We start from the raw sequence: 16,442 nt of genomic DNA on the forward strand, positions 1-16,442 counted from the left end.
CAAAAGCTGGCTGGAGGAATCGCGTATTGCATAGAACCGTGGTGTGGGGGACCCGCCCACCCCCCAAAATAGTCGCCTTTTAGAAAACAAAAAGCGTCTCTGAATAAAACTCTCCTGGTACAATAAATACTCTGGTGCCCTCGAGCTGGCGGAGCCGGGGAGCCTCAGCCCGCCTGCTCCTGGGGAAGGGGCGTGGGAGGGTGAGTGGGAAATGCCCCCGGTTTGGGATGGCCCGGTGCTGGGATACCCCTGGATTCAGAGCCACCGGTTTGGAATGACGCTAGTTTGGGATGTCCCCATGTCGGGATGTCCCCAGGTCTGAAATCCCCAGCTGGGGATGGCCCCAGTTTGGAATGCCTCTGGGTCAGGATGGCCCTGGGCAGGAATGCCTTGGGTGCAGGTGCCCCATTTGGGAGCCCCCGTGTCACGATTCCCTGTTTGGAAGGCTCTGGTTCAGGAGGCCCCCTGATTAGGAGCCTCTGGGTCGGAATATCCTGGTTTGGGATTCCCCCTGGCTCAGGAGCCCTCAGGCTGGGATGCCCTGATTTGGGAGCCTCTGGTTTGGGATAATCCCAGTTTCGTATGCCCCCAGTTTGGGAGCCCCTGGTTTGTGAGGGTCCAGTTTGGGATGTCCCCAGCTTGTGATGCCTCTGGATTGGGATAACCCACCTCTGGGGTACCTGACTGCCTTCAGCTTGGGGATGCCCCGGTTCCGGGGCCCCCAGGTCAGGATGCCCCGGTGGGGGATGCCCCCGGGTCGGGATGTTCCTGGATCAGGATGGAAGTCCTTGTTTGGGATCCTCTGGTTCAGGAACCCTTGAACTGGGACTCTCGCAGTTCGGGAGCTCCCGGTTTAGTTCGGGACCCCCTGTCTGGGTGCTGGGGGGCGATGACCCCCATCTGCAGCTCAGAAGCTGGACTCTGGCACGGCCGCGGGGCGCAGAGGACCGGGGGGCTGCCGGCCGCGCTGCAGCGTGGCCCCGGAGGGACCCCGGGCGGACAGGGGGGTCCCCCCCGCGCCCCTGCCCAGCGAGGCGGATCGGCGCAGACCCCCCTCGGGCCGGGGGGGGAGGCTGGCCGAGCTCCGCGACCGCCCCAGCGCCGGGGGGCCGGGGGGGCGCCGGCCCAGGGGGACACCCGCGTCCCCGTCGGGCAGCACGATCCGGGCCGGGGCCCCAACCCCGGGGCTGCCCTGGCCCGGGGGGGGCCGGCGCGGGGTCCCCTCGGCGCTGGCGGCCCGGCGGAGCCGGGTGGGCCGTCGGGGGCCGCGGGGGGGGCCCGGCTCCCCCTGCCCCGGGGGTCCGACGGGCGCGATCCGCACGCTGAGGCTGCGACCCTGCAGACCCCGCACCGGGGGTCGCGCCTCGAACCCGCCTGCGTGGGAACCACGGTCAGAGGGGCTCGGGAGGTCCGGGGGGGCCTTGGGGGGCCGAGCCTCACCGTTCTCCGGGGCGGCGGCGGTGCCGGAGGGGTCGGGGGCGGTGCCGGGGTCCGTGCCGGGGTCGGTGCCGGCCAGGCGGAACAGCCAATGTCCCGGGGGGGCGGCGGAGCCTGCGGGGAGCAGGAGGGGGCGCTGGGCCGGGGGCCAGAGCGGGGGTCCCGTCGGGCCACAGTGAGGCACCCGGGGGCACCCAGCGTGGGGAGTGGGGGGGCATCGGCTGGGGGGCGTTACCTGGGCATGTAGGGGTGTGTGCACATACGTGCAGATGTATGTGTGTGCACACGTGTGTAGGTCTATGCACGTGTGTGGGACGTGTGCACGCATGCAGGTGTGTGCACAGGCATGTAGGTGTGTGTGCACAGGCATGCAGATGTATGTGTGTGCACATGTGTGTGTGTGTGTGCACATGTATGTGTGCACATGTGTACGGGTGTATGGACATGTGTACAGGTGTTGCAGGTAGGTCTGTGTGCACAGACACGTAGGTAGGTGTCACATGTACATGTGTGCACACACGTAGGTCACATGCATGTATGTGTGCACATATATGCAGGTGTATGTGCATGTGCACACACGTGTAGGTGTGTGTATACACATATGTAGGTGTGCACCCAGCCATCTGGTGTGTGCATACACGTACAGGTGTTGTAGGTCTGTGTGCACAGACATGTAGGTCTCACATGTAGGGGGGTGTGCACACATGTAGGCATGTGCACAAACGTGTGGTGCATGTGCTGTGCAGGGTGCTGTGTGGCCACAGTTCCAAGCACATGTGTGTGTGCCCCAGTGACACTGCACATGTCAGCACTGTGTGTGACCATGTGTCCATGCACATGCATGTAAACCTGGGTGCACTTGGCTGTACTGTTCATACCTGCCTGTTTGTGCACACGTGTGCAAGGGTGTGCACGTGGCTGTGCCGTGTGTGCTCAACCCAGCATGCCAGTGTGCATCACATGCATGTACACGGGCAGCCTTGGCTGTGCTGTGTGCCCACTGTACCGTCCATGCACAGGTGTGCACACGTGTCCATATGCACACATGTGCATGGAGCCCTGCTGCGTGTGTGCTGAATGCACATGCAGTTGGCTCTGCTGTGCATGCACATACCTGTGTGCACATGTGTGCCCTCAGCCAGGCCGTGGTGTGCTCACACCGGTGTCTGCACACACGTGTGCTTGGCAGTGCTGTGCGTGCCCAGCCCCGCGTGTGCCAGCGTGTCTTTGGTCATGCTGGCAAGTTCATGTCAGCACACATGGCTGTGCCCCACGTGTTCATGTCAGCACACGTGGCTGTGGCCTGTGCATGTGCGTGTGTGTGTGTGTGTGTGTGTGTGTCTATTTGTGTGTGTGTGTGTCAGCACACACGGCTGTGCCCCGCGTGTCCGTGTGTGCACACGTGGCTGTGCCCTGTCCCGGGGCACAGTGCTCAGGGAGGTGGGTGCTCACCCCTGCCGGAGCCGCCGGCGGACACGGCGTGGCGGCGCTGGTAGAAGAGGATGTAGGCGCTGCGGGTGCTCACCTCCGCCTCCCGCACCCCCTCCACACGGCTGTCGTCGTAGCTGTACCACCGCCCGTCCAGGGCGTTGCAGCAGTAGGCTGGGGGTGAGGGGGGCACGGGGTGAGGGATGCGGGCTCTGCCCTGGGACCCCCCCGCCCAGCTCCAGGGTGCAGTGGGGAGCAGGAGTAGAGACACGGTGGGGGAGCAGGACGTGGCTGGGGTGCCTGCCCTGGGGTGGCTGCAACGCCATCCTCTGTGTCCTCGGCACCCCAGCTCCCCTCTGCCCTGCCCCATGGCCCCCAAACCCCATGGCATGGTTCATGGTCTACCCTCTTGTGATGTCCCACAAATCCCACGCAGTGCCCCCCACAACGTTTTCCCACGCCCAAGGCACACCCTTCTCCCGTGCCCCCAGCCTCGTGCTGTACCCCATGGTACAACCCCCACATTGCCTCCAAACCCCACTCCATGCCCCACACCACAACCCTGCAGTGGCCCCAAACCCCACACCACAACCCTGCAGTGCCCCCAAACCCCACTCCGTGGCCCCAAACCCCACACCACAACCCTGCAGTGCCCCCAAACCCCACTCCGTGGCCCCAAACCCCACACCACAACCCTGCAGTGCCCCTAAACCCCACACCACAACCCCGCAGAGCACCCCCAGACCCCTGCACTTCCCCACGGCACCCCCAGCCATGCCCCTAAACCCCACACCGTGCTCCACAGCACGCTCTTCGAGGCGCCCCCAAACCCCACACTTTGCCCAGCAGTTTGCCCCCCGCCGCCATGCCCACCCCGTGGCCCCCCTGCAGTGCCCCCGCTCACTCACCGGTGTAGTGCCCGCCCTGCATGCTGCCGTGGTGGTTGCAGACAGCGTACAGGTCGTAGAGGTAGTCTCGGGGGCAGCCCGGGGGCAGGCGGAGGGGGGGCTGCCAGGGCGCCCAGCGCCCCAACAGCTGCCCCCCGGGCTGGCCCCGCTGTGCCACGTGGGGGGCCATGTCGAGCCCCCGCAGGGGGAACCTCACCAGCGTGGTGAGTTTGTGCCGGTGCTCGGCCACCTGGCGGAAGCGCTTGAGGTGGATGATGAGGATGTCGGGCAGCGTCCAGAGGCTCAGCTTCACCGTGCCCTGCTGGGGCACCTTGCAGTGCGGGCAGCGCCAGGCATCGTCCGGGGCCAGCTGGGGACACCACGGCACCATCCTCAACACCCCCCTGCCACCTCCAGCGGCATCTTACACCCCGACAGCCGCCGCGCCACGGCAGGGCTTGGTCCCGGTGGTGGCTCTGGCAGGTGTGGGCAGGGAGCAGGTGCCCACACGGGTGTGGGGTGCCCCGTACCTGCTCCTCCTTGGTGTAGAGCTGGAAGCACTCGTCCAGCGTGCAGCTGTGCTGCTGCCGGTGTGCCTGCTGCTGCAGCCGCACGCTCTCCGCGTCCTGCACCACCTCCTCCTGGATGTTGCCGAAAAGGCTGGGGGGGGGAGGGACATGATTCCGGTCAGGGAGGGTGGCCTGAGTGTTGGGGTGTCCCCCCCACCCTGGGGGCAAGGGACTCACCGCTCTTTGGTGCTCACGTCCCATTCCACTGTGAGCTTCACGTGGGGGGGGCCGCCTGCTCCGCTCAGCTGCAGGGCTCTGGGGGGGAGGACAACATGAGATGCCCCCCCAGAACCCCCTGTCCCTGTGGGGCCACCTCCTTGCCCACTTGTGGTGGCAGGCAGGGACAGCCAGCACCTCCCTGTGCACCACCCACAGTGGGGACACTGGGCTGGGGACACAGTGCTGGGGGAGCAGGGTGACCACCACTGTGGCTACCCATGGTGGCACCACTGGCCATCCATGGTGACACTGGAAAGCCACAGGGACACCTTTGGCCACCCATGGTGACAACACCACCATGCACAGGGACACCATAGCCACCCACAGGAACACTGCACCCATCCATGGTGTTGCCACTGGCCACCCCCAGGGAGTGAGGGGACATCCTGGGGACAATCCCGTCGCTGCAGTGCCCTTACCTGTCAATGGCAGGGTGGCAGAGAGGGCGGGGGTCCTGCGGGGACAGGTAGATGCAGGGGACCGAGCCCCCAGCCAGGCGGATGCGGAAAAGGGCTCCTGTTGCCTGAGAGGGGAGAGGGGGCTATGGGGCTGCGGGGGGACAGAAGCCCCCTGGCCCTACAGCAGCACCGGCAGGAGCCAGGCTCTGTGACATGGGACACAAAAACACTCAAAAAATGGATTTCTTTGGTCCTCAGGGCGGGGTTGGCCAGGGACATCTGTGGGGCCAGGGATGTGGGGCTGGAGGATGACCTGCCCCACTGGCTGTGGGGTAGCTGGGGGGCAAAGGGACAGCACAGAGACACCAAAGCCCATAGGATGGTGGCACCTGGGTGCTGGGGTGTGCAGCTGGGCTGGGGTGGCTCTGCTGTGAGCTGGGCAGCACTGCAGCCACACACAGTGATGATGTAGCCACCCATGGTGACACCATTGGCCACTGCAGTGACAATGAGACAATCCCCAGGGTCACCTCAGACACCCACAGGAACACTGTGGTCACCCACAGTGACACCACTGGCTGCCTGTGGTGCAAATATGACCACCCACATGGACAGCAGGGCCACCCACAGTGACCACCAGCGGCAATGGCACAACCACTCCAGGGCCACCACAACCACCCCTGGTGACAGTACTGGCCACCCCTGGTGACCCTTCAGCCAGGCACAGCTCTACCATGGCCACCGAGGGTGTCACCACAGACAGTGACGGTGCTGCCATCGCCACCCAAAGCTCCACCATGGCCACCCACAACTCCACCATGGCCACCCACAGAGACACCACGGCCACATGTGGCTCCATCCCTGCTGTCGCCACTGTAGCCGGTGCCAGCAGCCCCGGGAGGGCACAGGGTGTCCCCACTCACAGCTCACCTGTGCCCGCACCTCTCCCCGCAGCAGCGCCCGCAGCTGGGCCAGGATGCTCTGCTGGAGCTGCTCCCAGGAGATGCCCCGCTCCTCCCTCAGCACCAAAGGCGGCCCGAACCTGGGGACAGGCAGTGGGGGACACGGGGCTGAGGGGCACAGGCGGCTCGGGAGGGACACCTCGCACCTCATCCTGCAGAGGGAGGGCAGGGCGGGGTCACAGGCAGGGGGCAGGTGACAGTACCTGGCGAGCTGGGGGCCGGCGCCCGCTGTGTTGCAGAGCAGCAGCAGGATGCGGCCGCCCTGCCCGCGGTGCAGGCAGTCGGAGGAGCGGGCGGCAGCGGGCGGCAGGCGCGGCCCCTCCGGCCGGGCCACCCCGGGGGATGCGGGCAGGCTGCGGGGGCACCCTGAGGAGGGCAGGGGCATGGAGGGGCTCTCGTTAGTTAGTTAATTGGTTAATTGGTGCGATGCAATGCCCGTGGTGGGTCCCTGCCTGTGCTCCCCTGCCTGCAGTGCTGCCTACACCCTGTGCTTCCCACCAATCACAGCCTGGGGGGCTTGGCCCCCCACCAATCACAGCACAGCACACCTGCCTCCCACCAATCATAGCAGAGCACACCTGCCTCCCACCAATCATGGGAAGGGGGGGAAACTACCACCAATCACAGCACAGCACACCTGCGTCCAACCAATCATGAGATAGGGGCAAACAAGGCTCTCATCCAATCATAGCAGACAGGACACAGCTCCCACCAATCAGACTATGAGTGGCAAGGCTCCCACCAATCACAGCAGAGAGGACACAGCCCCCACCAATCACAGCAGAGCGCACCTGCCTCCCACCAACCACAGCTAAAGGGATCAGTTTCCAGCCAATCCCAGCAGAGATTTCAAACCAATCCTGTCTCCCCTAACCCCAGTGGAGCGCAGCTGCCTCTGACCAATCCCAGCAGAGGGGATCCACCTCCCCACCAATCCCAGCAGAGGGGATCCACCTCCCCACCAATCCCAGCAGAGGGGATCCACCTCCCCACCAATCCCAGGGGTGCTGCCCCCCTCCCAGCCCAGCTCCAATCCTAGCGCGGCACAAGCCACTCCCAACCAATCAGAGCAGCGCAGGCCTGCAGCCAGCAGCCAATCAGGGCACGGGGGCGGTACCTGTGCGGCGGGCAGGGGGCGGCTGGAAGGCGTAGAGAGGAGCCCCCTCCCCGGCAGCTCCCAGCTCCTCCTTGTCCCCCAGCGAGCGCAGGAAGCCCCGCGGGGACACCTCGGCCAGGATCACCTGTGGGATGGCACCCAGCACCCTCAGCATCCCTGAGAGGGGGGTGTCCCCCCACCCTGTGTGTCCCCCCTCTGTTACCTGCTCCGGGGGGATGCACCCCTCCCGTGCCACCATCTCCCGCAGGTCAGCCACGGTGCCCAGCAGTGGCACAGCCAGTCCCACCCGCACGAAGCGCCAGCGCTCGCACTGCAGCACCAGGGTGACGTTGAGAGCCCTGGGGATACCACAGGGACACACTGACACACCTCAGCCACGGGACACTGCACACTGTGCTGAGACCTGACACCGCTTACAACGACCACTTTGGCCACAACAACCCCCTGCAGCACCATAGGATAGGGACAGGGCCAGGCAGAGAGGGACCTGGGGGTACTGATAGGAAGCTGAACCAGAGCCAGAGGTGCCCAGGTGGCCAAGAAGGCCAATGGATCCTGGCCTGGATCAGGAACAGTGTGGCAGCAGGACCAGGGCAGGAATTCTGCCCCTGGACTGAGCACTGCTGAGGCCTCACCCCGAGTGCTGTGTCCAGCTCTGGGCCCTCAGTTCAGGAAGGACATGGAGGGGCTGGAGCAGGTCCAGAGAAGGGCAACGAGGCTGGGGAAGGGTCTGGAGCACAAGTGCTGTGAGCAGCAGCTGAGGGAGCTGGGGGGGCTCAGCCTGGAGAGGAGGAGGCTCAGGGGAGACCTTCTCACTCTCTGCAACTCCCTGACAGGAGGGGGGAGCCGGGGGGGGTTGGGCTCTGCTCCCAGGAACCAGCAGTAGGACAAGAGGGCACAGCCTTGAGCTGCCCCAGGGCAGGTTTAGGTTGGACATTGGGAAGTTCTTCCCAGAGAGAGGGATCAGCCCTTGGAATGGGCTGCCCAGGGAGGGGGTGCAGTCCCCGTCCCTGGAGGGGTTTGAGCAGAGCCTGGATGTGGCATCAGTGCCATGGTCTGGGTGACAAGGTGGGGTTGGGTCATGGGTTGGACTGGATGATCTCAGAGGTCTTTTCCAACCTGGTTGATTCTGTGATTCTGTGACCCACTCACACAGCAGCTCCAGCTCTGGGCTGGCAAACACCCCATGGACACAGCTCCTGCAGTGGGTTGCTGTCGTCCATCTCCAGTGCTGCCCCCAACTCCCACATCAATTATTTACCCCAAACCATGTAAATGACTCAGGTTGGAGCTGACACCCTGCCGGGTGGTGGATGTGCCTCTCGTTTTACCACGACTGGGGAGGGGGGGGTCGGGCTCACCTGGTCTGGCGCAGGGGGATGGGCAGGGAGATGCACAGGAAGGGGTCGAAGGTGTTGCTCTGCTTCAGGCAGTGAGGGCACGTCAGGGAGGACCTGTGAAACATGGATGGGGACCATCACCAGACTCTGGCCCCCCCAGAGTCCCCACCCTGGGGTTGCAGTGCCCTGTCACTGCTTCTGCACCCTGGGTACCACATCCCACAGAGCTCGGGTGGTCCCAGCATCACATCAAGTTGGCATGAACCTCCTGCCAGGGTGAGGCACCACAGCCTGTACCCGCCTGCCCAACCCCACGGGCTGCTCACTCTGAAACCTAACAAGGGCACCCACAGCAACTGGTGCTAGAGAAGTTAGAGAGAAATGCAGGGCTGGGGGTTCTCCTGCTCTCATGTATGCAGCCCCCAAACTCCCCCACATCCTGCTCCCTCTCCCAAGGGCTGGCAGAGTCTGGGGTGGCTTCTGGCTCCTGGGGGCTTTGAGTTGACCCCAGATGGCCTGGGTTAAGCAGGGATAACACCTTGGGGTGCTGGGAGGGAACAGGAGCCCTGCTGATAAGCAGGGCTGTGGCTGGGCTGCAGGGAGGAGCAGTGATGGGCAGCAGGACATCTGCCTGTGACAAGCCCCAGGATGTCACCACAGCCCTGGGACCACCAGCTCTGCTCACCCAGGCCCTGCCTGGAACAACCACCAGCTCCAGGGGAGCCCTGGGGACAGTGAGAACTCATCTGCTCTGCTGGGGGGTCACAGGACCACTGTGGGGGAGCAGGTCCCCTTACCAGCAGGGACCATCCCATCTCCCACTGGAGACTGGCTTAAGCAAACCTTTAATGCCAACCATCACCTTACCACCGATTTCTTTTTAATTCTGTTTTTTTATTACTTTTTTTCTTATTCTCCTGCCTTTATATTCAACAAAAAAGAGGGAAAATAAATTAAAACCCCAAATCGGAATCCTGAATGCTTGTTATTTGTCACCTTGAAGAGCCACTGAGCTCCCCGGGAAGCAGTCACACAAATTAATAAATCCCTTTGCACACAGACGGCTCTGGCACAGGGAAGGGTGGATAATTAAAGTGCCTTTTTTTCATATATAGGCCAAGGGATTAATTGAGAGAGGAGGAAGGGCTTGTGATGCCAGATGCATCCCCTCATGCCTGCACTGCCATGGCATGGGCACAGGGTGGCCAGATGCTGGCCCTCCAGGCATCCTGTGAGTCTCAGAGAGATGAACATGTGGGATGTCCCATGCAGGGACACCGTTATCCTGGACTGCTGGGACAGGCTTGGGAAAACCCTAATCCTGAGCCCTGTGACAGAACCACAGAATGGTTTGGGTTGTGAGGGACCTTCAAAGACCATTCCACCTGCCCCCCTTGCAGAGACACCTTTCACTAGACCAGGTTGCTCCAAGCCCTGTCCAACCTGGCCTTGGACACTTTCTGCCCATGGGAGAAGCATCTCTGGTGCCTGGACTGGGTGGGATGATGGGATGGATGGATGGATGGATGGATGGATGGATGGATGGATGGATGGATGGATGGATGGATGGATGGATGGATGGATGGATGGATGGATGGATGGAACACCTCCTTGTCTCATCTCTTCCCTCACAGGGCTCACAGTGGGGCAGGATCCAGCCCTCCACTCACCTGTACTGTGCCTGGAAATGGCTCTGCACGAAGCTCTGCCCCCGGGGGTGCTGGGCAGCCGGCGGGGACCTGCCACTGTCCTTGCCAGGCTGGGGGGACAAGAGACAAGTGGGTGAGTGAGGTGCCGGGGTGACCCCCCACCCTTCAGGCTCTGGGGACATGTCCTAGTGAACCAAGGCCAGTTTTGGTGTCCCCATGGCATGAGGATGGGCTGGAGGTGATGCCAAAGTGACCCTGGCACCTGCCTGCCTGGCACTGCTGTGCCTTCCAGGCTGCCTGGAAGGAGAAGGAGATTCTCCTTCTCCTGGAGAATCTTTGGGGTACATCCCATCCACCAGCAGCACGGGGCACAAAGGGTTAATGAAGGGTCTGCAGTGGTGGACCCCCAAGGGCCACCCAAAGCAGCCCCAGCATCCAGAGCTCCTGGACACTGAGGAACTGGAGCTGGGAATGCATTCAAGCCTGGCTGAAAAGCTCCGGGAGGGAAATCCTGGGTGAGCCATAGCAGCATCCCAGCAGGGGAAAAGCTCGGGGGTGGGGGAAAGCTGGTCCCCCATAACATCCCCCCAGGGAGCCCCAGTGCCCATGGGCACACCCCCAGGCAGCAGGGAGGTGCCCACCCCACCCAGCAAACGTGCCCATGGGCACTGGGAGCTGGAGCAAGGGGGGTGGGGTGGTGGGACGCTGCAGCAGGTCCATGTGTCTGTGTTCATGTCCGTGTGTGTCTCCATGAGAGATGAGCTCCTGGAGCAGGTGTGCACATTCCTGGGCATGCACCCGCCCGGGGAGGGGGGGACACGGCTGGGTGCCAATTAACCACAGGCAAATCCCCAGACCGGGGGAGCTCAGTGAAGGCCGGGCTGGCGCGATGCCCTCCCGGGCAGGTGGGCTGGTGTGGGCTGCAGGCACCCAGAAACCAGCCCTGCTGCTGCTGCTGCGTGTTTCCCCAGCAGCAAGCCCAGGCACAGCACCCAGCGTGGCACCTGCCACATCAAGCCCAGGCACAGCACCCGGCACACTGAGCCCGGGCAGGGCTCCTGGCACAGCCCCCGTCACCCTGACCCTGCCCCAGCATGGGGCCCTTGTGGGTCCGTGTGGGTGCAGGTGGTGGGCACAGCACCCCTCTGACAGCTGAGATGTGCCCCAGGGACACCGAGTAGAGCACAGTCTTCTGCCCCATTCCATAGGGAATAAGGACACTGGGATGTGGCTGTGTTACAGAGCCAAACCTGCCTGGTTAGGTGACACCCCCTGCCTGCCCCCTGCCCTGCCAACCACCAGGAGCCCCACGTCAAGGACGGGAGCCACTGACTTCACCCCCGGAGCCCAGTGACAGAAGAGATGCTGCAGAAAGGAGTGTTGGTGGCTTGGGAAGGGACCGGGCTGTTTTGGGGTAAGACAGTGAGTTTCTGGTGTCGCAATGAGAAGGATTGAAAATCAATGAGGTATTTGGCCAGGAAGTGGATTTTCCTCATGCCATCTGCTGGCACCGGGTCCTGCTGAGCCTGACGTGTCCTTAAGATCTGTGCAGGGCTGGGGTCCATCTGGTGTGGATGAGAGTGGGCCTAGATCATGTCTGTGCCCTACCCAGCCCCCAGAACCCCCAAAACCCAAGGAGACACCTCCTCCTCCAGCCCTCCCAGCAGCCAAGCCTTGGTCTCCACCACAGTGGCCCCACAGCTCACTGGGTGCCACAGCACACACCTCATGGGCCAGGAGGGTATTCCCAATCCTCCAGCCTGCCCAGCTCTCATCTCCTCACTTTCTGCCCAACAGCTGAGCTCCCCAGTCCCTGAGCCTCAGGATGGGCTTGACCAGGAGCAAATTGTCTTCTCATCCCCATGTGTATGCACACACCCCCTCCTCCTCCCCAACACTAGGACAGGCACGTGTGTGCCCAACTCCATCCAGACACTTCCAAGCCATTTATCCAGGCTCCCACCACCCCCGCTGGGCACCCCCTCCCCAAGGACACAGGCATGCAGATCCCACTCAGGTGGCATCCCCCAAGACTGGGGAATGCCAAACAAAACCATGGATGCTGAAGGACACACAAGGGCCCCATCCCCAGAGCCAGGCAGGTGCCCCGGGCATTGCATGGGCAGCTGAGGGCACTGCTGGTGTCACACCACAGCCCATGGCACACGTGGGCACCTCACATTTAACGTGAGCAACAGGAGCTGCCAGGCTCTCCCAGAGAGCCTGGGGTATCCAAACAACTCACGGGAAAGGTGGCAGGGCTGAGGACAGCCCAGCTCAGTGCAGGGATGGCTGCAGGACCCTGGCCAAGCAGGGCTGGGAGCCACAGGGCTGCCCCAGCCAGAGGCTCTAGAGATGGGCACTGCAGCTGAGCCCTCCCTGTGGGACAGAGCTGTGCCCATGTCAGGCTGGAGGCTGGGCAGGGGCTGCCCATGGGGACCCTGACCTGCACCCTTGGGCACAGCCATGACACCCCAAGCAGGAGGAAGCTGGTCCCAGGCTCCCTGTGCCCAAGATGGGCATCACCCTCAAAGTGGGGACAGCACACTGTGGAGCTGGGAGTCACCCCCAGAGTGGGGACAGCACTCTGCTGAGCTGAGCTGACGTGGCAAATGCCAACTGCACAAATCCATTTGCTGCAACAGGCAGCACCCGGCAGGGAGGGAGGGAGGGAGCAGGGAAGGAGCAGGCAGGAAGCAGGGAGGCAGGCAGGGAGGGCCAAGGCCAGGGCAATGCCTGAGCACAGATGGATCGAAGGAGACTTAATTACTCATTTTGCCAGCAGCAAAGCTGCTGAGCTGTAATTACAGTGGGCTTAGCTGGAGGCAGGGAGGGCCGGGAGGGCTGGATCTCCTCCTCACCAAGCAGCCCCAAGAACCAGGATGCCCACCAGAACTGGGATGCTCCTGCTGACACCCCCACACTCTCCCAGCACTCCAACCACCCTGCTCACCCCTCCAGCACCCAGATCCCACAATCCTTCCACCCACACACCGACCAAACCACATCATCCATATCCCCATCCACACCGGGGTGGGGGCCAGCTCCAGTCCCACTGCCTCCCAGGACATTCCGGCTTCCCCGCTCCCAGACCTGGCCCAAACAACCTGAGCCAGGGTGTGCAGCCACCCCAGTGGGGTTACCCACCTCCTGGGGGCTGCGGGTCTGCTGGGCAGGGGAGGCAGCCCCCAGGTCCTCGTGCATGCGGTCCAGCAGCCAGAGCAGGAACTCGAGGGCGTCGTGCTGCGCGTTGCCCCGGAACTGCGAGCTGTGCTTGGAGACGATGTTCTGCAAGAGATGGGCAGGGCAGGGTGAGCCACAGATACTTCATTAGCACCCACCACAAAACCCACCCCATCCCTGCAGTAGCGCCTGCCCTCATTCTGCCTCTACAGGGACATCGTGCCCACCCTGGGGACAGTAGAGAGGTGGGGACACCAGCACACCAGACAGCAGCTCCATGCCCATCACCATGGTGTCCCAGCTGCTGGCATGAGGCTGGGAGGGGATAGCCTGCTGTGGCTGGGCACAGGGCACACCCCATATGAGCCAGACCAGCCCACGGGGACCCACCAGTGTGCCCTGCACACTCCAACGGCACCGACTCGGTGTCACAGCCAGGAAAAGGCAATTCCCAGCCCTGGGATGCTGTGATGCTCCCTCTGGGTACCCTGCCCCAAAAGCCCATGTCCCCATGCCACCAACACCACCCCTGCCCCATCAAAGAGAGCACCTCCCTGCCTGTAACTCCACCACCACCCCGATCAGGCCCTAATGCCATGTGGTCCCTGCCTGCCCCCACTGAGCACTGGCCACGCCACAGCATTTGGGCTAATTAGCATTAATTTCACTGTGAGGTGAGTGGTACAATGCCCTTATGGGGGGTTCCCCCCTCACTGGGGGCTGTAGGGGGAAGAACAGGGCTGGGAATGCCATGGGGCTGAGATGATATCCAGGCAGGATAAGGTGTCACCCACCAGGGTAACATCAGACCACCAAGCCAGCGCTGAAGCCAGTTCCCTTGCCAAGTCAGCCAAGCTCCCAGAGGTGCTACATGCCGTGATTTGGGTGGCCCCAGGGTATGTGCCACCAGCAGATGCCAACAGCCCATGAGAGCTGTGTATGCACTTGCCAGGATGGGTCCCTGACCCTGAAAAAGCGGGATGCATAGGGTGTGGAATCTCTGCGGGAAGCCCAGGGGGCACCCCAAAAAGCAGAGTTGGGGGGATCCCCAAGGACTTATCTCCAAGTCTGGGCTGGTCGGGGCTCCTCAGAGGACAATTTTAGGAGCTCAGCCCCAAACCCAGCACCAGGAGGGAGAAAGCCTGACCATCCGTGTGGATTTTAACCGGGTGACGCAGTTAAACCCCGACCATTCGTGCTGATTATAACCAGCATGTTGGGACCTGCCAGGATAGGGATCAGAACCTCCAACACTGCTGGGAAACACCCCAAGCCAAGACCCCTCTGGCCACTGCTCTGCTTGTCCCCAGCCCTGCTGCCAGCAGTACAACCATCCCAGTACAAGCAGAGGGAGCAAGGCCACCACAGATGGGTTTCCAGCAAAACGAGTCAAAGTCTCGGCTCTAAATTTTAAAATCTTACTTGGGCTGCTTTAAAAAATGAGGTGGAAATTCGTGGCAGCTGCAGGTAACCACTGGGAAGGAGGGAATGCAAAGCAAAGGCTGGAAGTCTGAGGGGTTTTTTTTGATCTGTGCCTAAGGAATGTGTGTGTTCAGGAGCAGAGGGCATGGAATTGTTGTGCCCAGCAGCACAGGAGCTGGTTGCTTTGCTATAGGGCTGTTAAAAGCAATGAGCTCCTGCAGGAGCACCCTGTGGGGTGGGTGCTGCCAGCCTCCAGGCCAAGATGGGAGGAAGGAAGGATCCCCCTGGAAAGGGGGGGTAGAGAAGTGGGTACCCCAGACCTTGCCTATGCAGATACAGACTGGCTGCTACCCCAGGGCAGGGCCTGGCTTTCCACTTTGCAAAGTTCATCGGCAGTACCGGGTCCCTCCCTGCTGAAATGTCACTGGGACACATGTCCCTGAGCGTGGGGAGTTGTGGTGCCAGGCTGGACATGCTGTCCAGTGCCTGACACCCTGTCCCTGTCTGGGTGCAGGCCCACAGCACACTGGCATGTGCCCAGCAGGGACGTGACACACACTCAGTGACAGGGCCTGAGGCCACTGAGTTGGGCTCCCGGGGCACTGTCCTGCCTTACCCCACCATCACAGCCAGTGGGGGCTCACCCTTATGGCCCAGTGGTGTGGCCATGGCTGGGAGCCCACCCACCCACCCACCTGAGCTCAGAGCTCAGGTGACAGCAGCCCAGCCACAGAGGGGTGATGGCAGCAGGGCTGGGAGGTGTCTGGCAGGACAGGGGCCATGGGGAGAACAAGGCAGGGGAGTGAGTGATGTGAGCAGGGGGTGCTGTGGGTGCTGCAAGTGGGGAGATACTGATGGGTCCTGTGTGCTGGGGGTGCCAGTGGGTGCTGAGAGTGGGGGGATGCTGGCAGGTCCTGTGAGCAGGAGGTGCTGGTGGGTGCTGGGAATGGTGCTGGATGCTGGGCGGTGCTGGTGGGTGCTGAGAGGAGGGGTGCTGGTAAGTGCTGTGAACTGGGAGTGCCCCTGGGTGCTGGAAGTGGAGGGATCCTAGGAGTGGGGGGATGCTGTTGGGGGGCTGGAGGTATGCTGGTGGTGCTGGGAGCTGGGGGTGCTGGCAGGGGTGTCAGAGGGTGCTAAGAGTGGGGGGATGCTGGCAGGTGCTGGGAGTAGGAGATGCTGGTGGAGCCCGTGAGCTGGGCATGCCGGTGGGCACTGGGGTCTGGGAAAGGCATCAGTGGGTTCAGAGGGAATGCTGGTGGGTGCTGGGGTCTGGGAAAGGTGTCAGTGGGTTCGGAGGGGGTGCTGGTGGGCGCTGCGAGCTGGGGATGCCAGTGGAGGCTGGGGATGCCGCTGGGGGCCGGGGTCACTTCGGGACGCGCGGGGCGGGTCCGGTCGGTACCTTGAACTCCGCGGAGAGCTGCGGGGTGTAGTCGCGGGTCCAGAGGGCTCGCACCAGGGCCGCCAGCCGGTGGGTGACCTCGGCGCGGGCCCCGCGGGCGCGGTACCGGCCCAGCGCCAGGCGCTCGGCCAGCGGCGCCGTGTTGCTCAGGCACTGCACCACGGCGTTCATGAAGCAGGTGTTCCCGTGGTTCCGCAGCCCCTGCGCGCCCGGCGGCCGCTCCCCGCCCGCTCCCGCATCGCCCCCCGCGCCCCCCGCCGCCGGGGCCGCCCCGCCGGGCCGGCGCCGCTCCCCGCCGCGGAACCCGCCCTCGTCATCCTCCGGGGCGGCTCGGCGACCCCCGCGCCCCCCGGCCAGGCGCGCCCAGGTGCGGAGCAGCCGCCCGGCCAGGCTGCCCAGCGAGCGCAGCGCCCGCCGCCGCCGCCCCCCGCC

General features: G+C 63.4%; 1 protein-coding gene across 1 annotated transcript; it reads right to left on the minus strand.

Annotated features, from left to right (window-relative positions):
• Positions 1-907: 907 nt before the first annotated feature.
• Positions 908-16,327, minus strand: USP43 (ubiquitin specific peptidase 43). Its single transcript, XM_017839128.1, has 15 exons — positions 16,315-16,327; positions 16,011-16,240; positions 13,154-13,294; positions 10,028-10,116; positions 8,379-8,471; positions 7,220-7,355; positions 7,018-7,141; positions 6,104-6,266; positions 5,869-5,980; positions 4,960-5,063; positions 4,499-4,576; positions 4,283-4,412; positions 3,774-4,122; positions 2,890-3,039; positions 908-1,551 (listed from the first exon to the last, which is right to left on the minus strand). Exons 1-15 carry the CDS (start codon positions 16,325-16,327, stop codon positions 908-910), a joined length of 2,556 nt encoding a protein of 851 aa, XP_017694617.1.
• Between the last annotated feature and the right edge of the window lie 115 nt (positions 16,328-16,442).

This window comes from Lepidothrix coronata, unplaced genomic scaffold (assembly GCF_001604755.1).
Source record: "Lepidothrix coronata isolate B3197 unplaced genomic scaffold, Lepidothrix_coronata-1.0 Scaffold376, whole genome shotgun sequence".
Taxonomy (NCBI): Eukaryota; Metazoa; Chordata; class Aves; order Passeriformes; family Pipridae; genus Lepidothrix; species Lepidothrix coronata.